Genomic DNA, 20,114 nt, shown 5'->3' with positions numbered 1-20,114 from the left:
CAAAAAAAAAAGTGTAAAATGATTCCAAACCTTGGAAATGGAACTAAGCCACAACACATCTTCAGTGATACAACTTTCACTATTTCAACCATTCTATACATATACATACACACACATTTTATTTGTAGGTTAACAAGGCAACCAATGGTTTCATGTGAAGAGATCATCACAATTGTTCAAGTGTGCCACATAGGAGTATTGTTGCTCATCCCCATTTTGGATGAGAATATATATATATACGCTAGTTAAATACAATCCAATCTATTTATCATTCACTCTATGCTGAATTGTGGTACAGTATGGGCAGATTTCTGAAATCCAACAAACATTTATGCAGATATAACAGTTTAAAGGATAAACCCATTATAATGGATAATACTAAGTGGACTTTTCCTTTTTCTCTCTCTTTTACTTTTTTCTTTGTGATGTAATGTTGGGACTGAAAATGTTTGCGGCTGAAGATAGCTTTAAACCATCCTTTATATCAACAATATATACTGATATAATGACAGTTTGTGTATAAAGCTTGAGACACGTGTACCATGATATACTTTGTGTTCTGTTTTCAATTTACGTTAAATATATATATACAGATACACACACATGATGAGTATATAGGGATAAATTGTCATGGCAAGTACTGTAAGAGCTCTGAGGAAAAAATTAACACAACTGTACCTTATATAACAGGACAAAAAGATATAACTTGTGCATAGAGGAAATTTACCAGAGTTTTACATCAAAACACCAATTGCTTAACAGTAGACTGGAACAGGCCTTGAGACATCTGTACCTGTATGGGAAAACAGTTAAATGCTTCCATGCAGGTGTTGGATAGGATAATATCCACTACGGAAAGGGAAGGTGTCTGAATTTAAGGAGTAAATGTTGGGAAAATACCTAGTTTAACTTTCAATTAGTTATTGATATTATCACAAGCTTAAAATATGTCTTTTATAAATCATAGCAACACATATAGGACACACTAGCTTTTATATAATCTACAACTCAATTAACAAGTGACTTCTTAAGTATATGACAGAATTCCTTCAATTAATTTAATTAAATTTAATCTATTTTTTATTCAATCTCTTTTAATACATAGATGAAGTTATATGAGAACACTAAGATATACTTAACCTAATTTAGTGTATAAAACTCTCAGTTTCACCCTGAAACTAAGGTTACTATAGGTCAGATTACAAAGTAAATTTTATACCCATATCAGATTTCAACATCACTTGCCTTCTGTATCTACAACTATAGTAGAACAAAGAAATAAGCTTGCTTGCCATGCATAAATAAATTTAGTTTGCTAAATGAAGGTGCACAACAGAATATTATAGGCTGCATATGCAGCAGAAATACATATTAGTTGTTTTAACTAATTAAGCTGTATAATTTAGCTGTTAAAATTAAAAGAAAAATTTGAAGATGTACCAGTTCCTGTATTCTCAGTTATTGTTTCGTATGTGTGCGTGTGTGTGTGCGTGTGTGTGTGTGTGTGTGTGTGTGTGTGTGTGCGTGTGTGTGTGTGTGTGTGTGTGTGTGTGTATATACATACATATATTAGACTTCTAAGTCACTGTCAATCCTCTTGTAAAACTTTAACAAACATGTACTCTACAACAAAGTATTGAGTAATTCTTCAGTTTAATGTTAAATTGTTTTTATATACAATTTGACATAAAAACTACAAATATATATATATATATATATATATATATATATATAGGGTCATCCCATAAATAATGCGGTTTTTCAATTGCATGAACTAAAAGCAGGTAGTAATTTCACCTTGCACTTATTTTTAGTGCAAGTTTTGAAGAGTGCAGTTCAATTTTAACAGTTATTTTTTCAAAGCTTTAATGGAAGTGACAAAGAAGCATATTTTGCTTTATGAGTGCAATAAAGACAACAACACAACAGAAAGTGTGAGAAATATTAAATGCAGTATATGGGGATTGGACAATAAGCATAAGCCAGTGTCAGTAGTGGTTCCAGAAATTCCGAGCCAGAAACTACAGCCTAGAAGACGAGCCTAGTCCTGGAAAATCTGCAGAGCTCGACGAGGATGTCCTGCAAATCCTGATGGAAGAAAATCCCATTGTAACTGTTGAGGAAATAACAGAGAAGCCTGGATTTGGTCATTCAACCATTCATCGACACCTGCTTGCCATCGGACAAGTCAGAAAATTGGGTCAATGGGTTCCTCCAGTATTTTCTTTTACCTAAAGCCAGGAACTTTTCGGCACTCCCTCATATGCAGGCATGTACACATACATGTCAGTATGCATCATACATAAAATAAACATCAAACAAAATTTACTTTACCTTTCCAGTATCGGTGATGTCAACTCCACATCCCTCCTGAAGAAAAAGAGAAAGAGAAGAAAAAAAAAAAAGATTAACTCTAACTTTCTGATTACTCTGTCAAATGTAGTGCTTATTTATTCACATTACTCTTTTACTCTTTTACTTGTTTCAGTCATTTGACTGCGGCCATGCTGGAGCACCGCCTTTAGTCAAGCAAATCGACCCTGGGACTTATTCTTTGTAAGCCTAGTACTTATTCTATCGGTCTCTTTTTGCCGAAAACGCTAAGTGACGGGGACATAAACACACCAGCATCGATTGCCAAACAATGCTAGGGGGACAAACACACACACACATACATATCATCATCATCGTCGTTTAACGTCCGCTTTCCATGCTAGCATGGGTTGGACGATTTGACTGAGGACTGGTGAAACCGGATGGCAACACCAGGCTCCAATCTAATTTGGCAGAGTTTCTACAGCTGGATGCCCTTCCTAACGCCAACCACTCAGAGAGTGTAGTGTGTGCTTTTACGTGTCACCCGCACGAAAACGGCCACGCTCGAAATGGTGTCTTTTATGTGCCACCCGCACAAGCCAGTTCAGGGGCACTGGCAACGATCTCACTCGAAAATCCTACGGGAGCCAGTCAGGCGGTACTGGCAACGGCCACATATATATATATATATATATATATATATATATATATATATATATATACGACGGGCTTCTTAGGTTTCCGTCTACCAAATCCACTCACAAGGCTTTGGTCGGCCTGAGGCTATAGTAGAAGACACTTGCCCAAGGTGCCATGCAGTGGGACTGAACCCACAACCATGTGGTTGGTAAGCAAGCTACTTACCACACAGCCACTCCTGCGCCTACATTGTTCAAAAACTTGTTTCATTAGCCCAGTGAACATTATTTAAAAATAAACAATCACATCATCAAAATCTCAAAATAATGCACGATTAATTCCAAACAATCATCATCATCATTTAACGTCCGTTTTCCATGCTGGTATGGGTTGGATGGTTTGACAGGAACTGACCAGCTGAAGGGCTGTTCAGGCTCCATGTCTGTTTTGCCAGTCCTAGGAACCATGCCAAAACAGACATGGAGCCTGAACAGCTCTTCAGTTGGTCAGTTCCTGTCAAACCATCTAACCCATACCAGCATGGAAAACAGATGATGATGATGATGATGATGATGACTGTTAGAATTTAATCATGTATTATCTTATAGTTCTGAGATTTTGACAATGTGATTGTTTAATTTTAGAAAAACATTGTAGGGGAGGTGTGAGAAGCTGGACCTGGTCAGGTGAAGACTTGGAATATCTAATACATGTATATATTACTGATGTATATATCACTAACATTAAACTGATATATTGCACAAAATTACAAGCAGAAATGCAACTTTCCTACAACATACAAGAAATATTAATTAGGAAACAGTAATGGAGCCTTTATGTGGTCACTAGATCTGTTAGAAATAGCAGCTAAATCTTCCACAAATCACATTGTCTTAAAAAAAAAGGACACATTCAGTAATGTAGATGTTTCCTTATTTGTTTGATATGTTCTTTTGCTAACATAGCAAAGGGTGTTGAATCACAGGGGTGGGGTTGAATCATAGCGGGTGGGAGTGGGGGAACTGAATCATAGAAAAAAGGATGTTGACACAACAATAGAAAAATCTAAAACTCTACCTGACACTTAATATTAGATGTCTTCATAAACAACAAGAAAAAACAAAAACAAACAACTGTCACCTACCACAACAACAGCTTTAAATATTTCAGGGCAGACCATCATCTGGAACCCATTTTGGATTAGATTCTCAGAAAAATGATTGATAAAATGCCGCTCTGACCAAGCCAGTGGTCCAAGTAGGAAATAGGCACCAGGTCCAATATTACTGGAAGAATAAAGAACAAGGAAGAAAGGAGATTACAATGTTGGAAGTAAATATAGATTTTAAAAAAGGGGGAAAAAAAAAGAGAAAGGAAGAAAATCAGGGTGTATATATAAATTCTATACCCCTGACACAGTTTTATACTTTTGTAATAATAAATCAAGAGTAGCAATAAACCAACTGGATATTATTCTTTTCTACTCTAGGCACAAGGCCCGAAATTTTGGGGGTGGGGGCCAGTCGATTAGATCGATCCCAGTATGCAAATGGTACTTAATTTATCGACCCCGAAAGGATGAAAGGCAAAATCAACCTTGGCGGAATTTGAACTCAGGATGTAAAGACAGACGAAATACCAGTAAATGTTTCACCCAGCATGCTAACATTTCTGCAGCTGGGATAACCACACAGCCACACTTGCGTCTATTTCTGTCAACCAAATTCACTCGCAATTTGTTGTGGTGGATGCCCCCAGGTGAGAAGTGGGATGGTCCACTATGAATAGATAGTGGACTGACACGAATACATGTGCATGTGTGTGTGTGTGTACATATATCTGTGTGTGTGTGTGTGTGTGTGTGTGTGAATGGCAGGCTTCTGCTTAGTCTCAACTTAATTTTACTCCTAAGTTATTGGTCCACAAAAGACATTTGCCCAAGGTGACATGAAGTAAACCAGAACCCAGACCCCTGACTTTATGATTGTAAAGAATTATTAAACAATGGACATCTCACCTGAATTTAATCCAGTTGTATTGTTCTCCAGCAACCACATGGTTAACTTGTGCAAAGTCAGCCAAATCTGAAATACCGACATATGCTGGTAAGAGATTGCTTATTGGATAGGAAACTGAAAACTTAAATAATAATTATGATGATGACGATAACGATGATGACAACAGCAATGGTGATAACAAAGAGGAGAAAGATGATGACAGCAATGATGATGATGATGATGATTGTGGCAATGGCAGTTATGATGATGATGATGATGAGGAGGAGGAGGAGGAGGAGGAGGAGGAGGATGAGGAGGAGGAGGGGCAGTAATGATGTTGGTAATAATGAAAGCAGTTCTGGTACAAACTTGGCAGACATGTGTCTCATACCCAAATTTTCAGTGATAATGGACTGAACCGTACTGTAACTAATCTGCACATCCTCTAATAACTCACAGATGGTGATTCGACGATTTCCCCTCACAGCTGCATGCACATCTGCAATGTTTTTCTCAGTTCTGCTGATTGCAGGTCTCCCAGAACGTTCATCAATATCAACATTTTTTTTTGGCCATCCTGGAAACATCTGAGCCACTTGTACACTTGCGTGCAGCTCATACACTCCTCTCCATACACTTTCTGCAAATTTGCATAGGCCTCTGAGCAGGTATCACCACGACAATTTTCTCTGTCATGATCAATGCGACTATTACATGCTACACATGTTCCTTGCAAGCACTGCTGTAAACAGCAGAAGTGAGATAGAAAGTTAAAACTTAGTGCACATGCAAGACAGAGTTCAAATCAATCTTTGCCAAGCAGCTTCCCTGTGTGTGCTTTAGCTTCATTACTATGGCAAATCCAGAAACTTATTGATCAGACCTCATATATAAAAATGATAAAAAGAGAAGACGGAATGTACCAACAAAAAATTTTATATTACCACAATATAGGAAGGGCATCCAGCTGTAGAAACTCTGCCAAATCAGATTGGAGCCTGGTGTAGCCATCTGGTTTCACCAGTCCTCAGTCAAATCATTCAACCCATGCTAGCATGGAAAGCGGACGTTAAACGATGATGATGATGATACAATAATTGTTTCATCTTCAAGATGCACTGCTCTCTTGTGGGCATGGAATGATGCAATAACACCAGATGCAACACACAGTGCAAAGAAGACTCTTCAGGTGGGATAATAAGGTTTTAAGTTGGGAGATTTACATGTGAGTTTCGCTGTATTGAGAGATTTTAACAGTTAGACAGACACACAAACAGAGGCACATGCTTATGTTTAAATCAATGGAAGACATACAAATTCATACATTAATAATTATACTCATGGGCACATGCCACATGTATGCATGTATGTCAGTCAATCACACAAGCACACAGCTATACGCACATACAGAAACACACCTGCACACATGAATACCTCCCTCAGGGCATGAAGATTCATCCACCCAGATACATACAGAGATCACATCAACACTGCCACCATAGAGTACATGCATGCATGCATGCACACAGGTACACCCACAGACACACTCACACAATGGTCACAGACCCCAACACACACACACACCATCACACCCACACCACCGGACAATGAATTTAATAAATATATCTCACCTTTTTCTAGGACAGTTTCTTGTAAGATCTTCACTTCATCTGATGGCTACAATAAAATGTGACATTTCAAAATATACATATGTCTATGTGTATTTATATGACTATGCATGCGTGTGCATAAACAACTATCTATCTATATTTACACACACACACACATGTATGAATATATATGTGTGTATATATACAAATATATAGATTAAAGCAGAAAAAAAAAGGCAAACAGTTTGGCAAGACTTGACAAAGACATTTAATTTAATTTAGCTATGTAATGAAAGGTTTAGATCACATCTTCAACTGCAGTTCAAACCGGAATTTTAGTGACATACCAATTTGAGCTCTCAGAGTGTATACCTATTAATCTGAGTCACCCTGACGAAAACTCCTCATATATATATATATATATATATATATATGATTTCTTTATTGCTCACAGGGGGCTAAACATTGAGGTGACAAACAAGGGCAGACAAAGGGATTAAGTCGATTACATCGACCCCAGAGCGTAATTGGTACTTATTTAATCGACCCCAAAAGGATGAAAGGCAATGTCAACCTCGGCAGAATTTGAACTCAGAATGTAACATATATCAGAAAAGAAGCACACTCTAAAGAATAGAGCAGTAAATATTAAAGCAAGTTAAATTCTGGCCATATAATGACCAATGGTTTTGTAGCCATGAAAGCTACAGCCTTGTTTATATATATATATATATATATATATATATATATATATAATATATAAATAATTTGGGAAAACAAATTTCCAAATCAATCAGGTACAACTCTTTATATATCATATATTTATATATTTATCTATAAATATACAAAGTACCTAATAAAAGTCAATATTAATTCAATTTTGGGGGATTAATCGATATGAGGGTATTCTATTTCAGATAATTCAAAAAATATGAAATTAGAAAAAGAATATCCCAACACTACCAGACCTTTTGAAATCCCAATTTAAGTAAGTCTACAGGCTTAAGTAAATATATATGGGAATTAAAATCTAGAAAAAGAGAGTACACACTTAATTGGAGTATTATAGGTAGAGCCCACTCTTATAATATTGGGAATAAAATGTGTTTGTTATGCATAACTGAATTTATGAAACTACTACAGTCTAGAGATGAATTATTAAACACATACGATGAATGAGGAGTTAACTGTAGGCACTGAAGTAAGTTTACATTTAGTAAAATGAAGTACTGAACCCCCAACCCCTGAATCAAATAACCACATAATTTTATTTCTAAAGCACTTGAATAGACTATATAAATAAATAAATAAAAATTTAATAATGCAGTTATTTAAATTAAATATATGAATTAAATATCACTAAAATTATATAACAAATTATATATACCTCCCAATATAGGTAAATTTGAAAATAATAATAGAGGATAATTTAAAATTAAAACTATGTATAGTGTAATTACCCCACTTGGTACTAACCACCTATAAATACCCATAGTTCTCTGCTATCTTCTTCCTCTAATCACCATTTTAGTACCAGACATTTTTATTCTGATATATAATCTTATATCTCACATTCTGTATTTGACATATACTTGATTTGATAAAGAAAGGAACATGGCAAGTTCCCCTTAGAAAAACCCACAAGACTGTTCACAATGTTGAGGTCTTCACCCAGAGAAGTCTTGTAACATCTGGAACAATGCATCTAAGAATTCCACTTAGTCATTTCACTGACAACCTACAGGACTTGATCAGGACTGGCCTGGGGCTAAACAATGACAACAATGATGACAACTTACTGTGTCTCTGTGTAGCACATTTGGTAACTTCAAACTTCGCATAATTACGGTTTCTTCCAGAATATTGAAATCAGCCTGCAAGAAATAAGTAAAATAATTAAATAATTGGTTCAGGCATGGCTGTGTGATAAGAAGCTTACTTCCCAAACACGTGATTCTAGGTTCAGTCCCACTGTGTGGCGCCTTGGGCAAGTGTTTTCTACTGTAGACTTGAGTGAATTTGGTAGATGAAAACTGAAAGAAGCCCATTGTATATCATCATCATCATCATCATCATCATCGTTTAATGTCAGCTTTCCATGCTAGCATGGGTTGGACAATTTGACTGAGGACTGGCAAGCCAGATGGCTGCACTAGGCTCCAATCTGATCTGGCAGAGTTTCTACAGCTGGATGCCCTTCCTAACGCCAACCACTCTGAGAGTGTAGTGGGTGCTTTAACGTGCCATTGGCACGAGGGCCAGTCACACGGTACTGGCAACAGCCACGCTCAAAATGGTGGTTTTTACGTGCCACCCGCAGAGGAGCCAGTCCAGTGATTTGTGTGTCTGTATTTGTCACTTGACAACCGATGTTGGTGTGTTTACATCCCTGTAACCTAGTGGTTCAGCAAAAGAGACCGATACAATAAGTGCTAGGCTTACAAAGACTAAGTGCTGGGGTTGATTTGTTCAACGAAAGGCAGTGTACCAGCATGGCTGCAGTCAAATGACTGAAACAAGTAAAAGAATAAATGAATAACAAGTAAAAGAATAAATGAATAACAAGTAAAAGAATAAATGAATAATTGGTAGGTTATCAGGTGACTGGCTAGCTTCCTGAAGTTGGTGTTGCAGAGCAACAAGCTATTTGCATCATAGAACTTCAGTAGCCTTATTTCCTCTTCGTTTCAGGAACCAATTCCATGGCCCCCATGTACACCATGGAAGATACCGGGCTGCCACCTGACATGCCCATTGAAATCCCCAGCCATGAAGATGAGATCATTGTCACTCATCTTGGAGGTAGCCTGCAGAAGAATATCATAAAAGTAGTCCTTCTGTTCATTTGGTAGGCCTGCTTGTGAGGCATAGGCAGAGATAATCGTTGCTATACTATTCTGCAAGACTAGCCTGAGCTTAAGTACTCCATCGCACACTCTGACTATCTCTATGACCTTATGGAAGTCTTCTGGTACAGAAGTGAAACAGAGCTCTATAGAAGTCTCCAGTATAATAGAAGAGATTTCTGGTATAGGTGGAGGGGGTGGGAATGGGTGGGTGCATCATGGACAAGTAATGGCCAGCTTCGCCTCAGGAAACAGAAATAGCAGTAAGAAGACACTAGTGAGGCAGAGAGAGAGAGAGAGAGAGACTTGAAAGACTATCACTGGAGGAAATCATGACAAAAATGAGATAATAGTATTATATTGTAGTACTATATAGTAGTATTTTCTAGTGTAGTAGTATGACGTAGTTTGAATTCAGTATTACATTTTGTCTCGGCCCATTCCTACATTCATTGAGGTATTAGTAGTAGAAAGAGCAACCGACTATAAAAACTACTCACTGTAAAAATATACAGATATGAAAATTTGTGAAAAAAAAGCCCATCCCTCCTTTACATTTTAACAATGGAACAATTGTGCAAGTCAACAAGAAAAAGCAAAAAAAAAAGAGACATAATTAAAATAAAAATTCAATCAGTGACAGCTTTCACTTGTTGAAACATACAAGTATGCGCGCACAAACAACAAATACATACATATAAGGGTGGGTGGATAGGTAGGTAGGTAGTTACACAATGTGTTTCTTTCAGTTTCAGTCTACCAAATCCACTCACAAGACTTTGGTCAGCCTGAGGCTACAGTAGAAGACATTTGTCCAATGTGTCACACAGTGGTACTGAACCCAGAACCATGTGATTGGGAAGCAAACTTCTTGCCACATAGCCATTCCTGCACCTATGCAAATTTTTTCTTAATGACTCAACAAATTCTCACTGAAATGAAAATGTTCGCATTGGGGGTGGGAGCTTTTTGGCAGAATCCAATCTGTTGCAAACATTCAAGGTACAGTCTTTGTTTCATAGACACTTCCCTCCCTCTTCCCATTTTTCTTGGTAGCTCTTAAAAAAAATGCATTATGGGTACTACTCTTCTCTTCCTTACTAAATAGTAACCATTTTTTTTTTTTGTTCTGATATTTTTATAGTCACTCAATTGCAAAGATGTCCAATTCAGACTGACATACTCTCAAAAGTAAACCTTCTTCACTTCAGTTTAATCTTTTGAAACACAGTTAGTTAACCAGCTAGAAATAGCAATCAAATCTCTTTAGATTGGAATCCTTTAGATCGGTGTTTCTCAACCATATTTTACCAAAGGATCCCTTAGATTCCTATTTTAGTCAGGTGGACTTCTATGGCCATTCAGTGATAATCCTATGATATTTTTATAATTAAATATTATTAAGTGCAGGAGTGGCTGTGTGGTAAGTAGCTTGCTTACGAACCACATGGTTCCAGGTTCAGTCCCACTGTGTGGCACCTTGGGCAAGTGTCTTCTACTATAGCCTCAGGCTGACCAAAGCCTTGTGAGTGGATTTGGTAGACGGAAACTGAAAGAAGCCCGTCGTATATATGTATATGTGTGTATATGTGTGTGTATCTGTGTTTGTCCCCGCAGCATCGCTTGACAACCGATGGTGGTGTGTTTACGTCCCTGTAGCTTAGCGGTTCGGCAAAAGAGACCGATAGAATAAGTACTAGGCTTACAAAGAATAAGTCCTGGGTTCGATATTTGCTCGACTAAAAGGCGGTACTCGAGCACAGCCAGTCAAATGACTGAAACAAGTAAAGGAGAGTAAAAAGGAATTGTATTTAAAAAGTTGTTGAAATATTTTGTGTATCAAACGAGGAAGAGTCAAAAATTATACACACTCTTGTTTCTTTGATGTAATTACACAAAAGCAGGGGATAGTACGTCATTTTTCTATATAGTCTCCTTCCTTTTCAATGCACTTGGACCAGCAGTCCACAAGCTTGCATGTTCCCTCCAAGAAGAAGGTTTCCAGCTGCACCACTTCCTTTACATCTTCATCCATAGGAAATTGAAAACCTTGTAAACCATCTTTGAGCAGTCCAAAGATATGATAGTTGGAAGGGGTGAGATCTGAGCTGTAGGCAGGGTGTTCCAGCACCTCAAAAACTAATTGGTTAACGGTTTCAAGGGTCTGGGCAGTCATGTGTGGGCATGCATTGTCATGCAACAACAAAACTTTCTTTGATAATAGGTTTTGGTGTTTAGTGCAAATTGCTGGCTTCAGTTTGTTAGCCAGCAAAGCACTGTATCTTATACTATTGATAGTACACCCCTTTTCCAGGCAGTCTTCCTGTATAGACCCTTTTGAGTCCCAAAAAAGGGTTAGCATCACCTTTCCTGTGGAAGACTGAGTCTTAAATTTCTTTGTAATTGGCAAGCCAGGATGTTTCCACTCCATACTCTGTCTTATGGATTCTGCCTCATAATGATGGACCTACATTTCAACTCCTGTGACTATTCTACTAAAATATTTCTCACCTTCATTGTTGTAGTGATCGAGTAAATGTTCATAGATCTCAAGATGTTTGTGCTTGTGCTCTGCAGTAAGCTCTCTTGGCACTCATCTAGCACAGACTTTATGGAAGCCGAGCTCATCGTGGATGATTTAATAGGCAGAACCATGACTAATCTGCAGAGAACAAGCTATCTCATCGACGATAAATCGCCGGTTCACCATTACCATCTCTTGAGCTTGCTGAATCTTCTCATCAGTGATGAGAAGATTTTTATCCAAATATTGCTTCTGGTTTCAATTGTTTTTAAGACAATTTAGTCACGGCGATATAAAAGGAAAATGAATTGAATTAAAATAAATGAAATTCATCTTTAATAATATCAGTTATGGAAGTTCACATGTTCTTCCAGATTGATTTCATTTATTTACAACCAGTAGCATATTTTAGTAAAAATGTCAATATTTTATTTCTCTCAAAATGTTGTCTTCTCTTTGTTTTTTTAGATGCACATTCCTGTGCACGTATACACACACAAACACACAAATACACTGTCAATGAAGTAACAACATTCTTTCAATCAAATATAAACTTACATTTAAAGTCTTTAAAAGCTGTCTCAGAGATTTCCCACGAGACTTCAGCAGCTCTTTTGATCGTTTGACATCTTCTGTTTCCTAAAAACACAAAGAAAAAAAAAAAAAGAATATGCATTTATCTACTGTTGATGTTAGCAGTATCCTCATCATGATCATCACATTGTCTCTATTGGCTTGTGTTGGTGTGTGTAGCCCTCAAGTGTGATGTGCTTCATTTTAATATATTTCCATCCTTATACAGATCCCCTTTAATCAATATAGGCACAAGTGTATTAAAGTGTCACTCACAACTATCATGTGACATCAAGACAAAAAGACACAACATACAGACACACACACATATGTATTATATATAATGGGCAAATTATTTGAAAAATATGAATTATCCACATGACATTGTTATGGTTTTAAAATTCAATCTAGTTGATGAAATTGGCCTCAGGACTTATACTTTGTAAGCCTAGTACTTATTCTATTGGTCTCTTTTGCCAAACTGCTAAGTTACAGGAATGTAGATACAGCAACAATGGTTGTCAAGTGGTGATGGGAGGACAAACACAGACACAAAGACACACACACATTGATATATATATATATATATATATAAGTGCAGGCATGGCTGTGTGGTAAAAAGCTTGCTTCCCAACCACATGGTTATGGGTTCAGTTCCACTGCATGGCACCTTGGGCAAGTGTCTTCTATAGCCTTGGGCCAACCAAAGCCTTGTGAGTGGATTTGGTAGATTGAAATAGGAAGAAGCCTGTCATATATATATATATATATATATATATATATATATATATATATATATATTTGCATGTGTGTCTGTGCTTGTTCCCTCCACCCATGCTATCGCTTGACAACCAATGCTGGTGTGTTTCTGTCCACTAAGGGATAGTATCTATCCAGTATACTGCTGGGAGGGTACTCAATTATTGCTACACTAGTGCTATACTAGGTGCAATCAATGGGAGCGGGTAAAAGTGGAGGTTTTACCCAAAATTTGTATAACAATTAGAAAATGGAGGATAATATGCTGAACCCAACTACTTGCAGACGGTGTATCCCGTTGAATTCATTAATTTAATTCAAAGCAAAAGTGACAAAGAAAAAGAAAGAAAGAACCAAAGCACAGGTGTCTATGGCAGACTATGTTATTTTGCCAACCTGGTTTACATATAGAAGTACAAAATACATAAGGAATTAGAGGATGAACAGAAGATTAATCTTACAGCTGTTTCGGCCTAGTTTTAGCAAGCCCCATTCTATCCGAATATTCCTTTCCGGAGTGATTATTGGAGTGATATATATATATATATATATATATATATATATAATGGGTTTCTGTTTATATATATATATATATATATATATATATATATATATATATAATGGGTTCTGAAGATATAAAAAGCAAATGAAAAGAAAGAACCAAACTGGAGGAAGAGAATAAGAATGAAGCTGGAAAAGACAGAGAAAGAGCTGGGACAATTGAATAGGATAAAGGAGAGCTCAAGAATAAGGTAGCAATCAGAAAATGGAATGGACAGTACAGGTTAGAAGAAAAGAGAAATCAAATGGTACATGAAGAATTCACACAAAAGGTGACAGTATTAAAGGCCAAATTGAAAAGATATGATGCTAGATGCAAAGGTTTTGAACAGAATAGACTGTGCCAATCAAATAGAAGGTGTCTATTTGAAGAAAAAGAAGGAAACCAATGTCAGGAACTGATTCCAGATGTGGAAGAAAGTAAAGAATTTTGAGGAAGGCCAGCAAAACACAAAGAAAACACAAAGTGATAAACAAACTTGGAAAGATAACTTGCAACTGTACCAAGACAAAAAAAATGCCGGAATTAACCTATATACAGTGAGACAGAAGTTTTTAAAAAATAGCAAATTGGAAAGAACCAGGCCCAGATAGAGTACAAGGCTATTGGCTGAAGAACTTTACACAGTTGGTTGAAAGGATTGTTGCCTGCAGCATGGTTACATCCCTGCCTGGATGACAAGTGGATGAACGATGCTATGCTTCAAGGAGCCCTTCGCATCAAATTTTTTACCTATAATCTGTTTACCACTAATGTAGAAGCTTATGACTGGCGTCTTAGCAGAAGAATCAATATAAAGAAACTTGACAGAGAAACTAGGAAGTTGTTGACAATGTATGGAGCCCATTATCTGAAAGCTGATATCAACCAGTTGTACTTGAGGAGGGCCAGGGTGGAAGTGGCTTCATAGCAGTAGAAGAATGTGTACAGATGGAAAGAAAAAGTCTAGTAGAGTATTTACAGAGCAGTAAAGAAAATCTACTAATGACAGTTAATAAAGAACAGGTGATGAAGTACATAATAGAAGAAAAGGACACGAAAGAAATACAACTTGTCAACAATAACTTGTTTTGAAGATATTTTAAAATGTGATATCCATCTCTTGGAAAAAGAAATAAGGCTTAATATCACAAAGGGCAAGCATAGAAAAAAATAGATAAACACAAAAGAAAGGAACAAGTGAAAGTTTTAAGATACATCTCGCAGATGCTCTAGGTTGCATCATTGCTAATGTTTCTAGGGTCCCAGGAGATTTGGGATCTTTCAGAATCAGAACCCCTTGCCCGGTTGACCCAACTTGCAGTTCAATGATGGCAGACCACTGGTCTTCCTTCTTCACCTAAAGCCATTTACTAGCCTTTGAATAAAATATCACCTCAACTACTGCAGAGCGGAATCTCGCTCTAAAGTTCATATGCACTTAGCATTTCTTACAATCACTACCACCGCTTTTGTTTTCTTACTTTACCCTCTATCTATATGACAGGAGTGTGAAACACACAGCATTTTATTATGTAAGATATGGAGAAATATATGTCACCACACACACAAAGAAATATACACCACACAAATATACACACACACATACACACGAAGAAATATGCACCATACACACACATGTGGAAAGATACATCAGTACATATATATTACACATGTGGTTGCTTAGTTAAGAAATAGTTTACAATTGAATTGTTCATGTTCAGTCCACTGCACGACAACACCTCTCCACCACAGAATGCTTTGAGATTGTTTATTCAAACTCAAAAGTTAAGTCAATTACAATAAACTGGTGAAAATAATCATCTATGTATTTCTGTATTTCAATTTAAAATAGAAAGTTTATCAAATCAAGATTTGATCACAGAGCAAAGCTGATGACTTAGGTTTCAGAAAAATTCAGATGAAGAAACCTAAGAGGAGTTAATGACAGCAAAATCTAATAAACATCCTCTTTAAAGATAATTAGTAGTCATAAAATATCTATTAAATGTGACCTTGAATTTAAGAGTTTCTAATTTAAGAAGTCAGGAGCTACTGTAACCTATTTAGATTAAAAAAAAAAAAAGAGAAGAAAGCAAACAACTGGATAACATTATCAAATGTTATAAGCTGACGATAGGTTTTAAATGATAAAGTTGACAAATGAAAACAGCAACCCACAGAGATAAAAGGCGAAGCTGACTTCACTAGGATTTGATCTTAGAATGTATAGAGTCAAAAGAAATACTGCAATAGAGATTCTGCAAGATGCAGTACCAGGCAGTGACTCTCATGGCTTCTGATCTTAAATGAGTGGAAGTGTTATCATGTACATATTTTGTCTTGGTATAAAAGGTGGGCTACAGCAAATATTCTGCTCAATACTGCAGATTTTCTTGTCGATTGCTTGACCATAACCAGTTGAGCATGTCCCTCAGTGGCTGATGATATGTGCATCTCTGATCATGAGCAGGAGAAGTGGGGGAGCATCATAGCCATGTGTTGAGAGGAATTCTTTAGGATTTGAATAATTCACCTCTAGAAACACGGGTGTTTCATTCATCATCCTTAAACAAACCTAATTCGGGGACCTTTGGAGTGGGATGGGCTACTCAACCGGAAGAAAATTCTAACTAGGTCCCACCTGCAAGGTCATGTGCTGTTTATCTTGATCTGAAATCACCATGTCATGCACATGTGGTTGTGACTCATGTACATAGTGTACCTTTATCAGACAGGTAGTCATGATAGGTATATTAGGCTTCATATATTTGTATCTCAGTGTCACTTTGATGTCATGCATCATTCTCTCACCCAATAATAATAATAATAATAATAACAACAACAATAATGGTTTCAAATTTAGGTACAAGTTCAGTAATTTTAGGAGAGGTGATAAGTTGATTGCACTGACCTTAGAGTTCAACTGATACTTATTTTATAGACTACAAAAGGATGAAAGGCAAAGTCAACCGCAGAACGTAAAGACAGACGAAATGCCACTAAGCATTTTGCCTGGCATGCTGACAATTATGCCAACTCACTGCCTTAATAATAATAATAATAATAACAATGATAATAGAAAGAGTAGAAGGTAACCCAAAACCTCCACTGGCTACTATGCCGTAAGTACGGACATGAGGTTATATGTCAAATATAAATTTATGAAATAACAGCGTGAGTAAGGCAGGAACTGATAACAGTGAAGATCTCTCACCTGGCAGGTGGTCTACTGCACAGCAGAGTAGGCCTGGCTGTCATCTAGCTATTGTGGTATGAAAGAGAGGAGGAAGAGAGATCGACTGGATCAGGCTGAATGCAACTGTGATGGAATGTTACATGCAAAGTGAACCTAGCAGACTTGGCTATATGGACAGAATGATAGAGATATAACTTGAAAAGGGAATGTTTGATGTTACTCGACAGAGACTAAGCAATCAAGTAATAGACAGATAAAGAAGAAAAGGTTATATTACATAGGCCAGAACAAACTTTCTGCTCCACCCAATCATCATCATCATCATCGTTTAACGTCCGCTTTCCATGCTAGCATGGGTTGGATGATTTGACTGAGGACTGGTGGACCAGGTGGCTACACCAGGCTCCACTCTGATTTGGCAGAGTTTCTACAGCTGGATGCCCTTCCTAACGTCAACCACTCCGAGAGTGTAGTGGGTGCTTTTACGTGCCACTGGCATGAAGGCCAGTCAGGCGGTACTGGCAACAGCCATGCTCAAAATGGTGTATTTTACGTGCCATGCTCAAAATGGTGTATGTTACGTGCCACCTGCACAGGAGCCAGTCCATACACTACTTTGCATGAAAACTCATTTTACTAGAAGGTACAGAAATAATTGCTTTAATGTGTACATCAATCTTAGACAACTTAATATATAATTACTAATTACATATAAACCATGGTAAATGTAGCAATTAACACTGGGGGAAAAACAGATGAATGTTATTAGAGATTGTTTCTATATGTTGGTAAACATAATGTCTATCGGGGAAATTGTCATTATTTCTGGTTCGCTTTGTTACTTTTTGGTTTCATTGACTTATATTTAATAAAGATACAATGAACCTTCATCATCATCATCATTTTAAAGTCCACTTTTCCATTCTTGCATGGGTCAGATGGGGTTTATTGAGGCAGATTTTCTATGGATGGATGCCCTTCCTGTCACCAATCCTTACCTGTTTCTAAGCAAGGTAAATGACAAAACGTTTGCACAATATGAAGACAAGGATGGACGCACACATACACGTAAACACGCACACATATACATATATAAAATGACCTTCTTTATTTAATCACAGAGAAGAATCTTTAATTCTATTAATTAATTATTTTATTATCTTTTTTTTAAAAATCATACTTTGGTAGGGCTTCTACTGAGTGTCCTGAGTGTTTTTTTTTTTGTGGCACAACCACTTGTGAGGTTGTAGGACCCTTCCTCCCTCTTTGAGCAAGAGGCGGAGTCCTACAGTCGAAAGGGCAGCCACTTCAGTCTACCAGGGTGGGGACAGGTTTCTATGTCTACTACATATTACACAGCATTGGATGGGGTGTGATAGGTGTGAAGTGGGAAGGAAAGATAAAGATGTGGGGGGATGAGGTGTCAGTGTGGACCCTAAGAAGAGAACAGGAAGGTAGGTGGGGCTACATAGGTAGCAGTTGCAGGAATTTATGGAGGTGGGGAACGGGTAGTATGGTGGGAATATACTGAAGATGAAGACAGGTTGAAGATGGTGGGAGTGACAAAAAGGATGGCAGTGGGGTAATGAACAAGGGTTGAAGATGGGTGTGATTGATGAAGGGGATAGCTGATGAACAGGGGTTGGAGGGAAGGGGTGATGGAAAGGGTCGGGTGGGGTGGTGATGAACAAGGATTATATATTTTGGTACTCTATTTTCAATGCTGAGTACTCTGTTCTTTCATGTACACTGAAGTTCTAGGCATCCATACAGCGAATTTGATGGTATAAAAAACTCTTAAACATATTAGAGACTCCCAAATTTCAGCAGCAGATATTCAAGAAAAAAAAAAAAATTAGTGCATTAAATCATGAAATATTTAAAGCAAATTCACATATTGGACTTGGGGTGATTTTTCTGAAACATTTTCTGGGAAAGAAAGTTCATCTTACACACCATCAAAAACAGTATTCTATATACCTTTTTTTTTTTTACTTGTTTCAGTCATTTGACTGTGGCCATGATGGAGTATCACCTTTAGTCGAGCAAATGGACCCCAGGACTTATTCTTTGGAAGCCTAGTACTTATTCTATCCGTCTCTTTGCCGAACCGCTAAGTTACGGGGACGTAAGCACACCATTATCGGTTGTCAAGCGATGCTGGGGGGACAAACACAGACACACAAACATATACACACACACATACATATATATATATATACATATATACGACAGGCTTCTTTCAGTTTCCGTCTACCAAATCCACTCACAAGGCTTTGGTCAGCCCGAGGCTATAGTAGAAGACACTTGCCCAAGGTTTCACGCAGTGGGAATGAACCCAGAGCCATGTGGTTAGTAAGCAAGCTACTTACCACATAGCCACTCCTGCGCCTATAGTTTATTTTTGTTTCAGTAACTGATAACATAAGGTAAAACAGTAAAAGGATGGAAATGTTCTTCATTTTTATTGTTGTTCCCTGTTAATGTTTGTAAGTGGGTCGATTTTTAACATGGTTTCTTCAAAAACAAAGTGATGTCACGCGACTGCTCTTTCTGCCATGACTCACTATCCTACTTTTAGTCACCTACGTAGATGTTTGTTACTAATCAAAAGATACTGGTTAGTTTATCCACCCAAAGATGGAGTAGGACGATATCACACTGCATGGGAAGAAAGAAAAGGAAAGAAGGAAAGAAGGAAAAAAATACAAACAAAAATGAGAAAAGAAAATAGAGAAACGATAATGTGAAAAAAAAAAGGAAAAAGGAAGTAAGCAAAACATAAAGAGAGAGAGAGGAAGAGATAAAATGAAAGACAAATAGAGACAGAAAGAGAAAGGCAGAAAAATAAAAACCCAAAGGGCAAACAGCAGGGTATTAGATTGATGATCTAATGCCAAGTGCCAAACATAACTCATAAGGCTGGATAGAAAAGTTGACCCAGCAATTATAATTATAAAAATGAATTCAGAAATGTGGTCATCATTTATAATTAACTAATTTATTACTAATAGATCTTTTTCTCTTTTTTTTTTCTTTCAATTAAGTCATTAGCCCTTTAGCATTTAAACCTGCCAAATATGGCCCAAATATTCAAACTGGCCAGGTCT

The 20,114-nt window shown here is 37.2% G+C and overlaps 1 protein-coding gene across 7 annotated transcripts in view; it reads right to left on the bottom strand.

The window, feature by feature from the left end:
* Nucleotides 1-20,114, bottom strand: part of LOC106872786 (serine--tRNA synthetase-like protein Slimp) — a 99,409-nt gene that overhangs the window by 41,891 nt on the left and 37,404 nt on the right. For all 7 annotated transcript variants that reach the window (XM_089339882.1, XM_089339883.1, XM_089339886.1 and 4 more), the window contains exons 4-9: nucleotides 12,491-12,571; nucleotides 8,362-8,436; nucleotides 6,584-6,629; nucleotides 4,973-5,039; nucleotides 4,100-4,241; nucleotides 2,335-2,370 (exon numbers count right to left, since the gene is read on the bottom strand). In XM_089339882.1, coding sequence (XP_089196008.1) covers nucleotides 2,335-2,370; nucleotides 4,100-4,241; nucleotides 4,973-5,039; nucleotides 6,584-6,629; nucleotides 8,362-8,436; nucleotides 12,491-12,571 — 447 coding nt within the window. The remainder of the gene's footprint in view (nucleotides 1-2,334; nucleotides 2,371-4,099; nucleotides 4,242-4,972; nucleotides 5,040-6,583; nucleotides 6,630-8,361; nucleotides 8,437-12,490; nucleotides 12,572-20,114) is intronic.

Source organism: Octopus bimaculoides, chromosome 22 (genome assembly GCF_046866305.1).
Source record: "Octopus bimaculoides isolate indiv1 chromosome 22, ASM4686630v1, whole genome shotgun sequence".
NCBI lineage: Eukaryota > Metazoa > Mollusca > Cephalopoda > Octopoda > Octopodidae > Octopus > Octopus bimaculoides.
This window is presented reverse-complemented; position numbering and strand designations above follow the sequence as displayed.